The following is a 16,113-nucleotide window of genomic DNA, read 5'->3' as shown; positions in this document are numbered from 1 at the left end:
TATATCCACTATATTTTTATTCGCTGTATGGAGTTGATCTTCCGCCGCTGAAGTTAATATATTCTAATATCCTATATGCCGGTCACTTTACAGTTCAATATAAATTTATAGCCTTATAGACTTCTAAGGCTATGGTATGAAACAATAATGTGGTTGTTTCTGTTGCTGTTTAATACATTTAACACACGAAACAAGTCAGTGCTCTACATGAATATACAAATAAATAATTAATATAAAAATAAAAAATATTCCACTAGCCAAGATAAGGCCCAGTGGTGCAGCCTGTTAAAGTTGCCTGTAGCAGGTTTTTGTGGTTGCAAGTAAGTAGAGATGATTAGCATATCTGATCACGTCAGTGCAAGGTTCTCTTAAGTGAACATCATGGTGAACACCGCCACCTGGTGATAGGATGGTATCAATGTTAGTGATGTTAAAACAATCTCCACTATTTTCAGAGAATACCATAGCCTTCATTTTATACTAATATATTTGTATAACAGCTGTAGTTTGTGTGCACATTCAGTTCAATTCAATTCTATTTATATAGCATCAAATCACAGCAAACGGTCGCCTCAAGGTGCTTTATATTGTAAAGTAAAAACCATACAATAATTACAGTGAAAACTAAGCAATCGAAATGACCCCTTATGAGCAAGGACTTGGCAACAGTGGGAAGGAAAAACACCTCAGAAGCAGGTTCATTGAGGGCCAGTCATCTGCTGTGACTGGTTGGGGGTGAGGGAAGGGAGACGGGACAAAAGACATGCTGTGGAAGAGAGCCAGAGATTAATAATAACTAGTGATTAAATGCAGAGTTGTAAGAGGTGAATGAAAAAGAAATGCCTGTTGTAGCATAACTAAGGGATGGTTCAGGTTTACCTGATCGAGCCCTAACTATAAGCTTGATGAAAAGGTAAATATTAAACATTCAAATATTTGTAACTTTATGATGAGTTTATGCAGTACATTATAACAGCCACAGTATAAAATAGGCTCTGCTTCAACCATTTTGCAATTTGCAATAAAAATCTTTTATCCAAGTTTGCAAAGTGGGTTCCCAATCCTGAATGCCTTGCATGGCATAAATGTTTCTCAGAGACCTGTGCATGTTCTGTAAATGTTCTAAAATTATAATACACAATGGGCCTGCTGTCTAAAGCTTTTAGACATTATTAATTTCATGCAGTGCCATCTGACTGGTCTCAAATTAATTGAGGTTTTAGATGAGATATGCTAGGTGCACACAATAATCCTAAATTATGCTCACACATATACTCCAAAGCAGACAACAGGAGACCGATGCTGTGACTTAACAGTTTAATGTAAATCCAAGACAAAGTGTGATTACATTTCTACACATATACAATATGCATATGTGAGCATACAAATTCTCATTAATAACTCGATTCACCTCGGAGACCGAAAAAATGATCAAAAGTAACAGTGAATAACAAGCTATAACATAGTTCACCACAACGCGAGCCCCTTCTCACCCTACAGTTAGTAAAGAGGACAATTAAAATAACTATATTCTTCTATTTGACGAAGCTGTTTGTCTGTTAAAATCCTCCTGTAAAATTTACAATGCTATCATTAGTTTTTTCGAAGCCTAATATAAATTCACTCAATTTTTCTACAACGAAAATGATTAAGAGAAGCACACAACATCATAATGGTAACACAAGCGCTTAGTAGCAAGTACTCAACTTGTTAGGAGGTTTAATTAATCCTTTTTCTTATTGTCATTATTATATTTATTTAAACATTCTATAAAGCCAGTAAAATATCCATTCTCATAACATACTTAATATTAGGCTAAGGAACAGGGTATACATATAGAACGCTACATCAACAGATTGAAATAATGAGACATCACACCCCAATAAACAAAAGTAAATAAGAAAAGACAATAAACAAGAGAAGTATACTAGGAAATACTGCAGCACACATTAGCTTTATCGACAAAGAATGAGATTTTACATCATTGAGAAACCATACAGCAATGGACACAAAAGGGGGTCAGGGTTTGATGCACTCTTAGGTCTTTAGAAAATGTTAGCAAACTGAATTATCGCTTTCTTTAATGATATTGTGCAAGTAGCTATTTATAACTACTATAACTTCAGCTACACTAATTTATTGTTATTATATTGAGGATCCCAACAAGGGCTTCTGACATTTAGATGATCCCAAGATTAAGACAAACAAGAAAATCTATCTTTGAAATTAGTAGCTTTGGTCTACCAATTTATCCATTTATTAGAAAAATAGAGAAAACAACCCTACCTTTTAAGTTTTTTAAATTAAGACCCCAATATCTTATAACATTACAAACTGGGGTAATCAGCTGGTATAAATCAATCCAAATCCTGGTTTTGTACAAATTAATATGAACTGAATATGGTAAGAAATCACCTTTGTATCAGTTTTGGATCTTGAAGTTAAAAGTTTCAATAACTTGACACCAGTATCAATAAAATAATGGCATCAAACCTTGACCACCTTACCCTGAATTCCCCCAAGGAATAGCCAGCAAAAGGAGCAGATCCCCTTAACAAATATATATTAAAAAAAAAAAAAAAAAACGTACAAAAGGGCTTCAAGAATGCTTGTGTAACTAGATTATGAATTTCCTGGTGACAGAATAGTTCATCAGCACATGATTTATCCACCTAACACCTGTCCTTAAAACTCCTTTGTACTTTGGGAAGCAGCTGTGACTTTGCCAAATGATGTACAAGTGTGTGATTTGATGTTGCGGGTTGCCTGTTCACTTCAAGCCAACTTAGAGGAGTTTGTTCGAAGAAGACTAATGTAGCACTGTGTGTGCCGCGCTCTCAGGAATGTTTCTCAGTGTTTCCAAAGCTCCGGGACGAGGAGTATGCATGAGCAAAAGTGTGGAAGTTTGAATGTATCTCAGGAGAATGCCAGGCTTCATAAAGAGAGAGCGAGAGAGAGATGCTGCCTTATGTTTTCTCTAATTTAAATGTCACCTTAAAGCTTTGGAGGTATTATTGGTTATTTGGAAGGCAGTACTTAAGAATAAAGTTGCTTGCTGGGAAGGCTACACTCACCACAGCAACAAAAAACATTTTTATACTCTACTTAAGCACATTTTGGTAATTGTAAGGTCACTCGATCTACATTAATGCTCATATTTCTTATTCCCCCTTTTTTCATATAAAACACAAAACATTGGTTAAGTAAAACAGAATGACAGACAAATGTATCATACACATCAAGTTATTTTCCACAATGTTTCAAATGCAGGGTTTCTCTTAACTGAATGTTTGACATGAGAAAATAGTGATTATTCAATATCCCCTAATCATGATCCTGGAAATTTTACATTATTAATCTCATGTGGGATTTTGCTGGAGATCAAATGTATAATTATTGCATCATGCATGGCCACAAACAGTGTAGAAATTAAACTAATGGTCACCCACTGAGAAAGATCTAAAGCCATTTCAGATATCACAGGTCACATATTACATTCATTTTGTGCAGGTGACCACGGTTTTAAAGGTATATACTTGGTACATTTTTGATTATTCCATTTTAACAGCCCACTCTACTCAATGGCAAGTTTTTTTGTTTGTTTTTTTTTATCAAATTAATTTTCTTACAACACTAATAAAGCTACAACATCAACAACAGAAAAAAAAAGTTGTGTGTTTTTTTTTTTTTTTAAAATTGAAGAAAGTTTTGATCATTTTAGATAATTATTGATTTAATCTAAACAGGGGCCAAATATGAGGAATAATAAAAGTAAAACATAAAAAAAAGCTTTCAGACACATCGCAGCTCTTCTAATGGTTAAATGTCCAAAAACAAATAACTGTGCTGTTTGCAAGAAGTATGCCAAATCCTCCCTGTGCATTTGTATGTCATATACACATATACATTTCATGGTGGTGAAACAGCATGTCCTCAAAAGCACTTGTAAAGCATTTAAAGATGAGACCAGAAGTTATTGCCTGTCTGCAATGCTGCGTAGGATTGCTTGTACTGTGCTGTGCTGTACATGATCGATCTGTAAAAGTCTTTGGTGGGACAAGCAACAAAGTCAGAGTGTGACAACATTAGCCCCATCCTGAAAAGAGTTTGGGGGGGGGGGGGGGGGGGGTGTCAGGACAGCAGTGTAGCGTGGGTAATGCCAAATTCCCTCAAAACAGTGGAATGTTTCAGTAGTTTGTCTCATAACAGAGGAGCTAAAAGATTTCAATGGAAAATCACTTCCCTTATGTGTGTGTGTGCTAAGGCCCCAATGACCCAGAGGAAATTAAGTAGATAAAATAATATAACATAAAAAGACAACAACAGAACAGACACAAATGATGTAACCAGCAACATACTATGTAATCACATCTTTAAGTGCCTGGACCCAAGGCTTGCATGCTGGAGCTGATGGGGAGCGGAGAGTTTTTGAGGAAAGTACCGGGATAAACGACCACTCTGGGGCCCATCAGGGGCCTGCTGGATTTCAAACCTGGGTGTGGCATCCTCGAGCCAAGCATGTATCCATAAGGGCCCCAGTAGATTATCGTCAACTCAACACTTACTATCTTCAGCAGTGTTGCAACACTTTACACAGGTGCAACCACCTCAACAAAATACTAAATATTACTGTACATCAACCCCCAGGTTACAAAATAGAAATGAGCCTGACATATAATAAAAACACACACGCTCTGGTAAAACATCAACAAGAATTATTGCAACAATCTCTAAAAATAAACACATGTACTACAGCCATGTCAAAAAGTTCAAGATAATGTTTTAAAAAAAAAAAAAATCACTTCAAATGCAAGTACTATGGCATACCATGAAGGAGAGGGAAAGGCTTTCACTAAATCACCAGCAGTTCTGATGTGCCCACGTTCAAGCGGACAATGGAGATTAATTTCATTATTAGCTACAAGAAATTGAAATCTATTAAAATCAAGCAGCAAACACACAAAGCAACAGCCCTATTGGTTCTCTAAGTGTTTGGGTATCCCGTCTGGCTGGCATGGCGGTGTCTGTGGTGAACCTGGTTCGAAGACAAATGGACAGCGACGACAAACCATCCACAATGTGCCCTTCCAGGTGTACGCTGTGACGTTTCCCTTCTGTTCTGCTCAACGAGATGCTACCCAAACCTCAATGAATTCACTTCCAATTATCTTCGCTGCAGAAACAAACAACAACAGGAACGACTGAAAACAACTAAAAGGATTTACGTCCGAATTTTATGTGTGCATTCAGGTACGGCAGTGCCCACCGTGGCTCCACCAACCTCTTGGGCTCAGTGTTTACTATCAACCTGCTCTTTGCCAACTTGCTACCATTTTAGTCTCATTTAAAATAGAGAGTTTCACCCCTGCCCTACACAGTCCCTTCCTAAACTGACCCTACGCTTTCAATCAGCCCCTTAACTCATGCCTCCAACGTACCTCTCTCAACAACCCTCAACACGCTGTCTCTGTGCTGCAGCCAGGCTATCTAAAGCCTTACAGAATCACCCTCATGGCAATCACTTTCTGTCAGGCCCTTCGCTCGGACTAGCTTTTAACCTTAAAAAAGAATTTACCTCTGCTGAGTCTCAAACATTATACTGTAACTCATTCCTTGTACATGAAAACTGAGCTAATATTGTTGCCCTCTGATCACGACACACAATTCCCTTGTGTGATTAAAAGGAAATAAACATAATCCTAACTAAAGCCACATTTCGGGTGCCACTGTGATAGAGGTTTACAGCTACAGCTATACTGTACATTTTCACATTTACATTAATATCCAAAGCAAATGTAGCAAGAATTTATCTACGACTTTGGTAAGTACCCCAGGCATGTTATCTCATGCACGCATAATATAAAAGCTCAGCATGATAAAAGCTCTGACATTAATCTTCGTCATCTATGGTATGCTGTCATTAAGGACAAGAAACAGCAAGGGCTGAGCCTACACCTGGAAGAGAGCTACAACTGCCCCGATTAGGATGTCAAACCAGGGAAACGTGTGTCTCTAAGTATCGCTATAGTCTCTTGCGGCTTTCAGGATCCAAGCCAAGTAAACTGTGTCATTATATCTGTAAGGCACTACGAGGAAACAATGGTCAAAACCTAAAGACTGAAGAGGGTTTTGAGGAGGTGGACTACACACGCATGGCTGACAGTAGCACACACAGACAATCACGTTGCACATGCCTATGTTATTATAACCACTTTGTGCAATCACATTGAAAAAAAAAAAAAGAGGAACAAATAAATCTATTGGTATCCAGGGAAAAAACTTCTTTTAAAAAACAAACAAACAAACAAAAAAAAACAGGTGCAGACTGCTACATTCTAAGAACGGGGCCCAGCTAAGACACCTAGCTAAAACTGAAGTATCATCATAAAGGTGAAACGGAAAGGAAAAATATCTATAAATACACTAAAAAGTTTGTTGTCTTCTCTTGGTTATATTTCCAGAAGCCTCCTCTGCTGGAGGAGGTGGCGTAGGAGGAGTTGCCTTTCTATTCTCCCCCCACACCATGAATGATTTGGAAATACTGAGACAGTTCAAGGCCATCAATATTTTTTTTTCTTTGAAGAGCAGCAGGTTTCCGTATTCCACCTCTTCCCAGATTTCTCTGGATTTCTCCAGTCAGTAACTCCTGTTCGACAGTCACTTCCCAAATGTTAGAGGGGTAATAAAAAGGAAAAAACAAACAAACAAACAAACCAGAAAACATCCTCTGTCCCAAAAGGCCTGCTCCATACTTCCCTGTAAAACTAATGAGACATTATTTTTCTTATTAAAGTAAAGCGAAGAATAGGCAAATAAAAGCAAAAACTGGCCCTTTTAAGAGAAAAAAATGAAAAAGAAAAATTCTTGAACTGTACCCCTCTGAAATTTAAATCTAAACTTTTCCTTCTAGCAAGGCTGTGAATCTTATTTTTTTCTTTTGCTCTCTGTCGTAATATCTTCAAGTTACACATGACAGTTTCAGGAGGATTGCAAGTTCCTCTGTCTCTGCTTATGTCTGAGGTCGAGGAGAAGATGTTTAGGATGTTGACGGGGCTCAAGGTGGGCTGGGGCTGAGGAAAGGAGCAGCAGCGCTGGGTCAGGCTCTCCAGTGTCAGTCAGTGTCTTCTCTAGAGGTAAGGGTACTGGTTCACCTTGGTGGGGCTCAGCGGGTATCCAGTGTAGACAGTGGAGGCGGGTGAGGCGCTGATGTAGGCCTGGTGGGCGAACTGGGCCTGGTATTGGCTGTGGTGCAGGGTGGGCGAGGGCAGCACACGGTGCCCCATGCTAACTGGAACCTGGTGGACGATGCTTGGGGGGTAGCTTCCGTGCTGGACTGCATGGCGTGCCGAGCTCTGTGACGCCACCAGGTGAGCCACGGTGCTGGTAGAGCCCAGAGCAGCAGGGGCTGTGTAGGTGTAGAGATGGGGCTGACTAGGGAGGTGTGTGGCAGCCAGATGTGGGTGAACGTTGCCTGTGTGAGAGGGGCTGTTGTGATGGAAGGAGTATGGGGCTTGAGCAGCAATGTTAGGGGTGATGTAGGCCTGCTGGCGCCGGTGTACTCCATTACGTTCGGCTACCATGTGCTGCTGGGCCTGAATGAGGATATGATAGAGGTTTAGTGGTGTCAGTAGTTGATTTTATTACTTTTCGCAAGCCAAACTAGACTTTGCCCTCAAGTTATACCAAGCTAAGCTAATCAGAAAGAAGTGAAGGCTATACATCCTATAAAAGGTGCAAGTGATATTAATCTTATTTAACTCTTAGTAAGAAGATACATCTATTAAGTTCCCAAATAGCTGAACCCTCTCACCATACCTGGCTGAGATTGAGAGGCTGCTGCTGGAGGGGGTGTGGCCCTGAGCGCTGCTGCCGGTAGGACCCACCTCCAGTTACGCCCCCTACTATGTGATTATTGCCAGGTGCCACGCCATTGGAGGATTTGAACTTGTAAGTTGAATTTTGATGGTTCATTGCATCTGCACAGGAAAGGATACAGATTTGCTGAATAGAAAAGCAGTAGCTCTAAGCACATAATATATGTTAACTAATGCTTGAGGCTGTGTTTTTGAAAGAAACCTGTCATTTACCTGGCATCAGGCGCTCACACTCATTCAGGACTTCACTGTTCTGGGTTTTGAGAGGGGGGATGATGATGGTACGGGGGTTTCCATTGTTGTAGTTGTCCAAGATGGTGGTCTTTGTGTCATAGCTATTGTTGTTGGGGGGTCTTGACTCAACAGTATAAGGACTGTTGTTGCTGGAGCAATAGGACTCTGGTGAATCATGGACCGTCACACAACTGATGACATTCTTTCTCTGCTTAGAAGATGAGCTGGAGAAAAAAGAGGGGAAGCAGTTACTGGTAATGCTATTAACTATTACTACAATCTAATGTTAATTGGGTTTGTATGCAAATAAAACTCCAAATCTAAGTGCACTTCTCAAATCAAAAAGTACATTTAAATTGGTTTGCAAGGTAGATTATTTCCCTTCTGATTTCTTCTGTTCCTTAGTTTTACTGTATAGCATATCACATCATTAAGGTGTTGTCAAATGCATCACAAACCATCACAAAATATACCCAAGAGATTAGCACTGGTTAACATGATAGAAAGTTGGCTTCTTAACTTTGCTAGAAATGCCAGGAAACACGTCTCCATCCAGCTAACAGATGCATTCCATGTTTTTGAAGACTCTTTGTTGTCTTTATCTTGGCTGATCTAAGACTACAGCTCTTTGTGATGTGTTTATTAGGGAACTTTATATTGCAACAAGCCCACAAATTCCTTCCATCAGTAACGATTACACAGTAACATGACAAATTCTACCCTGTAAGTGCGCTAAACAGCACTGACCTTTGTTTGTTTGTGGTCATCTTCCTCATCTGTGTCGCTGCTGATGGTGATGATGCTGACTGCAGGGCTGGGTGTGTCAGGGATGATGATCGTCTGTCTGGGGACGTTGTGCTGGTGCTGATGGTCTCGAGTGGTGCTGGAAGCCTGCTCTGTTTCACTAGCCCCCCACCCACCACCCCCACACCCTTGCGTGGGCGGACAGGTGGAGGTCGAGCCGTTCTGTAGCACAGCGCAACGTGGGGGCGTATTCTCCTTCACCCGCTTTGAGCGCTGCGGAGACAGCACCACTTGAGAGGATGACACCTCATTGGCTGACATATTCCTTAATGAAAGGACAGAGATGAGTGTGTGAGTGGTTACAGAGGGCAACATACACAAATGCTGCACCTCAAAATTAAAAGAGATGTGACCTTTCACAACAATCTCTAGTTGCCAGTATGATTTACAGAGATCTAAGGTGACCTCAGAGTTTAGATACCTGCCAGACATCTGGTGCTGTTTGTTCTTTTTGGAAGAGGAGTTGTTATTGGTTGTGGGCTGCCTCATAACATGTGCCACTCCCACATTGAGTGTCTGGTTGGATGGGAGAGTGACGTGGCCAGCCAACAAGGCTGGCTGCTGCATGATGGGATTATAATGGCTGCCATGAGGGTGTGAATTCCTGTAATATAACACAATTTTATGTTACCACAATTTTAAAGCAATAAGAAATCTTCAGTTGGGATAAACTAGCAATGTATGAAATACTGAAAAACAAAAGTGATACATCAGGTCAGCCACATCTGACATGGTAGGTAATAAGAAAAGACTGGATAAGCACTTCCACTGAAGCCAGCCGGGTGGCAGCAGCAAACTTTTCTAAAGAAACCGAAAGGAGGAGCGGGGATAACTGTGTGAGAGAGAGAGAGAGCAAGGAGGGAGGGCAGAGGAGCTGACACCAGCAGCTGTGGAGCGATAGCTCTGCAGAGGAAGTTGCGACACTTTCCCAATCGTCTCTCTGAGGACAACAGAGCTGCCACTGGACAGGAAGGGAGGGGCGAGGACAGGGAGGGGGTTTGTCTTTGTCACAGATGGACAGCTTAGAATGAATCTGAGCATACATGGCTGCAGCAGCCCTCCACACAGACACCTTATAACCTGCATCCCCCTTATCTCCCTCGTGTTGCCTTCTTCCATCTATCCATCTATTTATCAATTCATCACAGTGACAGGCTATACTCGATATGATGTCTCTACGTGTACACATACGCCATCTCCCTGAGGTAAATCTGCTCTTAGAAAACTGAAGATAAAGGACACATTGTCACACAAGTACAGGCTCCTTTATGAATTAGTCTCATCCCATTCCATATTTTCATAGCATATTTAGACTGATTTAAGCCATAAATGATTTCTGGTTCTTGATGTCAATATATCTAAATTGAGCTACAGACAATGGTAATGAATGCTTTGATTTTAAAGTGTTCTAAGTCAGCCTATTACATATTTTAATCCAACAGAATAATTGAGAAAAGCGTGGGTTCATAAGGTGTTGGCCACAATATTCACTGCCCTGCAAAATCAAAGCAATAGAAGTAAAAGCAAGAATAAAAAAATAAGACATTGCTCTTTACCTCCAGTTAGCAAGGGTCTGCGTGCTGCTCATGGAGTCAGGGATGACAGTGGCGTGTTGGACTGAGGTGTGGGTGAGCTGCTGCCAGGCTGGAGGCAGCAGGATCTGCTGGGTGCCGCTCGGCCAGGCCTGCTGAAAAAGGAGAAAAAAAGGAGTTGGAGGGTAAATAAAGATTTAAAGGTCAGAAAAAGGAGACAAAGAAAGCTGCCACGTGTCACAGGGCTGCAAGGTTGCCCGAGATGATCTTTTTTATGTCATCTTTTATGTCATCACACAACATTTTAAATTCATGAACAAAGAAGAGTCATTGATCTTGGCTGAGTAGTTTGAGGGTGCTGGGATAAATGACAGTATCTTCTCAAAAGTGCGTAACAGACGGTTTAAACTAGCTACTAGGCATATTTAATATGAACTCCACTAGCCTCAAGGAGACATCCATTGACAAAAGAGATAAGACCAGGATGTACAGCAGCTCCTTTGTTTTTGTGCCTGTGTATGACAGAGTAAGTGTGCATGTGTGCTTATGTCTGCATGGTGTTAGCGTGATTCTGTCTTTGACTTGAGTAAAATTAACCTATGTTCTAATTAAAGACTTAGAATCTATTCAAGCTGCTCTGAAAGAGACTACTTTGCATTTCTCATGCAGAACAAGAGGACTATCAGGCAAGATATGCTCCAAGATGTGCCAAGATGAGTATGTGTGCCTGCATGCCTGAACACGTTTGTGTGTTGCTGTGTGTGTAACCCTAATAGTTTAATGCAGTTCTATTGATTAGCACTTTAATGTCAGGGCTAATGAATTGTTCCTTTAATACCATTTGCACATCTATTTACAACGGCATCAGTATGTGCTGCAGCACACACGCATTTAAATAGGGAAAGACAGAGAACAGAGAAAGAAAGCGAGAGGCACAATTCAAAATGCAAAGCAGCTAATCTGTGCATATGGCAACTGTATTTTTACCTTTATCTTTTAACTCTATTTTACCCTTTATTTTCTAATCAACACTTACTTTGATCTGTCTGTTCCTGTCATGTTCTAACACAAAATAGCTGCTCTGCTCTAAAGTGTGGTTGCAGTTGAATTGTTTTCGTCTGAGGCAGGTTGTAAAGACCAGTGCTGTAGGGGGGCATCTGCAGGCTAGCCGAGCTGCCTTGTCTGTGTACTGATGACTGACATCTCTAATGGAACATTCTGAAGCTGGAGATGGTCTTTACATCTAAGACCACATCCAAGCTCTTTTATCAACATGCCATTAAGAGGCTCTAATACATCCATCCATCTCCTGCTCCTCCTCCTTTCTCTATCTCCATTCCTGGCACTCTACATCCCTCTCTCACTAGGTGTCTGTGTTGTGCAACCAGACTGTCTGCCCTGAAATGCTAACCCAGTTAAGAGACCATTTTCTTTCAACTCAAGGCCTACCATCACTATCAGTGGCCCAAACGCCTCCCACCTCGACCTACACTCCCTGGGTGAAAACCCTTTGTCACCTCGGGGCTTTCAAAGCCCCAGCCCTTACTCCCCAATTGTTTCCACATTTTCTGCATTCCTGCTCCAGATAAAGGACCCGTTGGTTTTCCGGCCTCCCTGCTTGGAGCCTCCTTCACTCTGCTCTCTCTCTCTGCACACATAGGTGCATGGGGGCTACACTTGCAAGGGTACAAGGTAGACAAAGGGTGCGTGGATGACGGTAAAAAGTAGGTGGATAAAGTCACGGGTAGGGGGACAACGCAAGCAAGATGGAAACGACGACTCAGGGAGACCGCCCACAGTAAAGGAATAAACACAGAGAAAAACACACACCATACACCCAGTTATTAGGTGTGCTGTTTGCTGGCCTATATAAAACATCTGCTTTTGTTAACTATTGCCTGTCTTTGTTTAACATGTGTGCAGACAGAGGATACAATGAACACCTGCAAAACACGGCTGCAATGCGCAATCCACACGTGATACATGGAACTCACATTCAGTCACATAAATCAAATTTTTTATGCCATTGTTATAATTTATCATATCCATGATATCGATTCTTACAATGCTCTGAGTCCTCTGGTCACGCAGAGCCTGATCCGAGCTTACCCTGACCTCCGAGGATCCTCTGAGGCCTGTAATTTGGAGCGCCTGACTGGAAGCAGCCGTGGAGCTAATCACATTTGGTATCTGACAGATTAACCCACATAGAAAACACAGACATGTGCACACACATACACACAGCTTTGCTGCTTGCTTTCCTGCCTATTGCATGATTAACTGGAGATAAGGGAGTGCTTCAAACTCCCTGGATTCTCAGGGATATTTAAGCCTTCATGGAATTTCCATAGGGAAAGAGGTGGCGTGGCAATGGAAGTGGTCTACAGTCTGTGTGTGTGTGTGTGTGTGTGTGTGTGTGTGTGTGTCTGTGCACAGTTATTCTGTTACTTGCAACAACTACATATTAGCAACTAAAGCTCTAGCCCCACAGTGGAGGCTCCAGGTAAAGGCCTTCTCTGTGTGAAAACTCCTGCCTTTGAGTGCAACAGACCATGGCAGCCTCAGCCTCCAGGAGAGCAGGGGCAGATGAAGAGAGGAGAGATCGAAGAGAGGAAGCAAGAGAGAGAGAGAGAGAGAGAGAGAGAGAGCAATGCACAGGAAAGCTTGCTTGAATGCACTCAGGAAAAACAGCTGCCAGCAGGGGCAGGGCCAAGAACATCAAGTGATTTCCATCCTCCATCGATAGATACTATTCTTAGTGAAGGCTTATTAAAAAAGAAATGCAGAGGGCTTTGTTTGAATGTGAACAGTTCAAAGTTCATAAATGTTCCTGACAGGCACTCTCACTGTTAGGATTCAAACTCTGTTAGTTCATTTTCTGTGATACTTGAATATTCCTACCTGTGTAAGGAGGCCAGGTTGAATCTGCCAGAGGCTGGGCACCAGGGGCCTGCGTCACTATGGGAACAGCATTCTCCATCCGCACGGAGTAGTAACTGGTGTGCTTGGAAGGGGATGCCTGCAGCCCTGTGAATAAATAAAGCATATCCATGAAGGATGTCAACAAATAAAGAAAAGCAGCACCCCGCCAAATCTGTCACCTACAAACAATGTTGCTACAGTATTGTAAAATAAATTGAAAAAGCTCAAATGTCACATATATGCAAGATGGTTCAGAGTGTGTCTGACTTACAGACTATGTCCATTCATTTGATGTAACAACCACACTCAGAAAAACAAAACAAATGCAAGCAGTCATGGAAAAAGAATAACAATAGCCATATTAAATTTAATCAAATGATTATTGCCTCAAGTCATCAATGAATCACAGTTTGTATGCTGTGACTGACACGGCCCTGTTGGGTGCTGCAAAATAAAAAGACAAACAACAAGCAAAACAGGACTGTTTGCGCAGAGACAGATTTAAAACTGTCACAGTATGCATGGCGACAGATACATGCTGCTTAACTGTGTTTCATCCTCATACCACCTGCTTTAATGCAGGTGTGCACGGCTATACAGACGACCAAAAATCTGACTCTATAAATTTATGCTAACACACACTGACTGGTAAGACCTCCTTACCTTGGAATCCAGGTGGGCAGACTATGAGCGCCTGCTGGAAGGGGTCAGGCCGGGCAGCACAGAGCTGAGGAGCCCCAGGCTGCAGGGGCATGCTCCTCTGGGCCACGGCTGCCATGGAGGCAGCGGAGGGCTGTAGAGTGTAGATTGGTAGTTAGTATGGAGACATCAGGACTTGAAAAGGAAAGGGTGGCATTGTTGGTGGAAGAGGGAGCCAGGTTGGTGGCCTAAAGGAATGATGGGACCAAAATAAAAATCATGAAAGTGGAGGTGCTAATGGGAATGACAGGGAAGAAAAGAGGAGATCCAAGGATGGAAAGGCTAAATAGCAGGAACAATGAAAATGAAAAGATATCAGTATTCTAACAAATAACACAGACATTAAAATGCAACACAACTACCAGTTCAAAGAAGACAGATAGTGAGCCGCAGATGAAAGAATAAGAAAATTGGGTGTATGATTTAAACATGCCTTAAAATATGGCAGTCTGTTGATTTGATTAATTAGAAGGAAAAAAGAATGTGAGCAGAGATGCAAATCAATTCTAAGAATAATCAACCATCAATGAACAAAATGCCACCAGAGCAAAGTTAGACTGATCATTTACAGCGTTTCCTGGCATACGGACCTTGACTAGAATAATGCACCGCTGGACAGGAAATCCATTCTGACAATATACTTAATTTATTGATGCTTCGCATATCTCAGTTTGCCATAAATACAACCACACAGCAGCATAAACATCTCTCTTATAATCAAGTTGCCTTAAATGGGAATGTTTAAGTTATGAGTTATTATAAGCCAGTTTAAATGTAAATGTTACAGACTAATAATAGGCCAATATAATACGCTGCAGCCATATTTGACATTCATATCACAGCTTCACTATCTAGCCTCCAAATCAATTATGCATGACAGAAGCAATATTTAACAGCCAACAGTCATTGTATAATTATGCAAGCTTAGGTAACTCCAGCATGTCTTGACCATTAATAAGGCATGTGGATTACTAAGACTTTGCCTGGGAACATCCTAGATACAAACAAATGCTTTTAAGAGACACCGTTTGTTCAGCTTGTAAGCAGTATATGCACCACAAGACACAGTCTAATTTTTAGCCCTTTCATTAGTTGTACATTGGGATGGAGGGAAACACAAAGACAGTGCTTTCATTTTTCATTTGCTCTCTTTAGCAATCTTTGATGAACACCAGGGGAGAGAACATAATCAATATGCCACTATGGCATTCATCATAAACAAGCAAAATACAGGCCAGATGCATTCCGGTCTTGCACTGAATCGAGCTGAATAAATCACTAACTTAACTCTGTCTATACGCCCTCAGAGCCAGGCGCAGAAAAAGACAAGCTGAGGGAATGTTAATCCATTTAAATCACAGCAAGATTGGGTTTTTTGTCGCATTCTACTCAGTGTGAGCTGTTCGATATAGTTGGTGATAAAGAACTCTGTTACTAAAGAGAGGGGTAGGGAGAGAGAGGCAAGAGTTGTAACTAAGCACAATCTGGAAAACCTTGGCAACCAGACGCTTGGTGATTCCGGCAGATGCCAGAAGTCAGCAGTTTCGATTCACAGACCATACGCGAACGAAGCGGTAAAGCACCACAGGCTCAACCCCGGGAAATGGAAGGAAAGAAGAAAAGACAGAGGAGGACAGCAGTGAGAGGGGGGCAGAGAGAGGAAGCCTGGTAAAGGGATTCTTAAGGCCTGAAAGCCCCAGAATGCAAGGCAAGCAGGAAGTGTGGCTTGTCATGTGTGTAATCAGCACTTTGTGACAATCCCATAGGACCTGGGGCACAGACAAAATGCAGGCAAACAGATATACATGCACAAAGGCAGTAAGCATGGATATGTGCAGAAAAACAGGAAGAATGGACAGAAAAAAATAGAACACAGGCACAAACAGCTGCTCATGGGCTACTAAGCTGTCAACAGTCAGTTAAACAGAACTGTTTGATAGTGACTGTTTGATATGTTCATATTTTTGGCTCTGCATTAATTATTCATTTGGGCACTTATACAGTATAGGTGTTATTCTACATGCTCCATTCTATATTCTACACCTTTA

General features: G+C 41.4%; 1 protein-coding gene across 1 annotated transcript in view; it reads right to left on the bottom strand.

The window, feature by feature from the left end:
• Positions 1-4,123: 4,123 nt before the first annotated feature.
• The window catches only part of hipk2 (homeodomain interacting protein kinase 2), a 65,769-nt gene continuing 53,779 nt past the window's right edge, over positions 4,124-16,113 (bottom strand). Inside the window, 11 exon segments of the mRNA XM_030731809.1 lie at positions 4,124-7,592; positions 7,816-7,976; positions 8,088-8,332; positions 8,629-8,632; positions 8,852-9,177; positions 9,334-9,516; positions 10,469-10,599; positions 13,346-13,372; positions 13,374-13,471; positions 14,030-14,163; positions 14,165-14,253. Of these exon segments, the coding sequence (XP_030587669.1) occupies positions 7,128-7,592; positions 7,816-7,976; positions 8,088-8,332; positions 8,629-8,632; positions 8,852-9,177; positions 9,334-9,516; positions 10,469-10,599; positions 13,346-13,372; positions 13,374-13,471; positions 14,030-14,163; positions 14,165-14,253 (1,863 nt within the window). The 3' untranslated portion in view covers positions 4,124-7,127.

Source organism: Archocentrus centrarchus, chromosome 6, assembly GCF_007364275.1.
Source record: "Archocentrus centrarchus isolate MPI-CPG fArcCen1 chromosome 6, fArcCen1, whole genome shotgun sequence".
In the NCBI taxonomy this organism is placed as follows: Eukaryota; Metazoa; Chordata; class Actinopteri; order Cichliformes; family Cichlidae; genus Archocentrus; species Archocentrus centrarchus.
The sequence above is the reverse complement of the archived record's forward strand: the minus strand, read 5'-3'. Positions and strand labels throughout refer to the sequence as shown.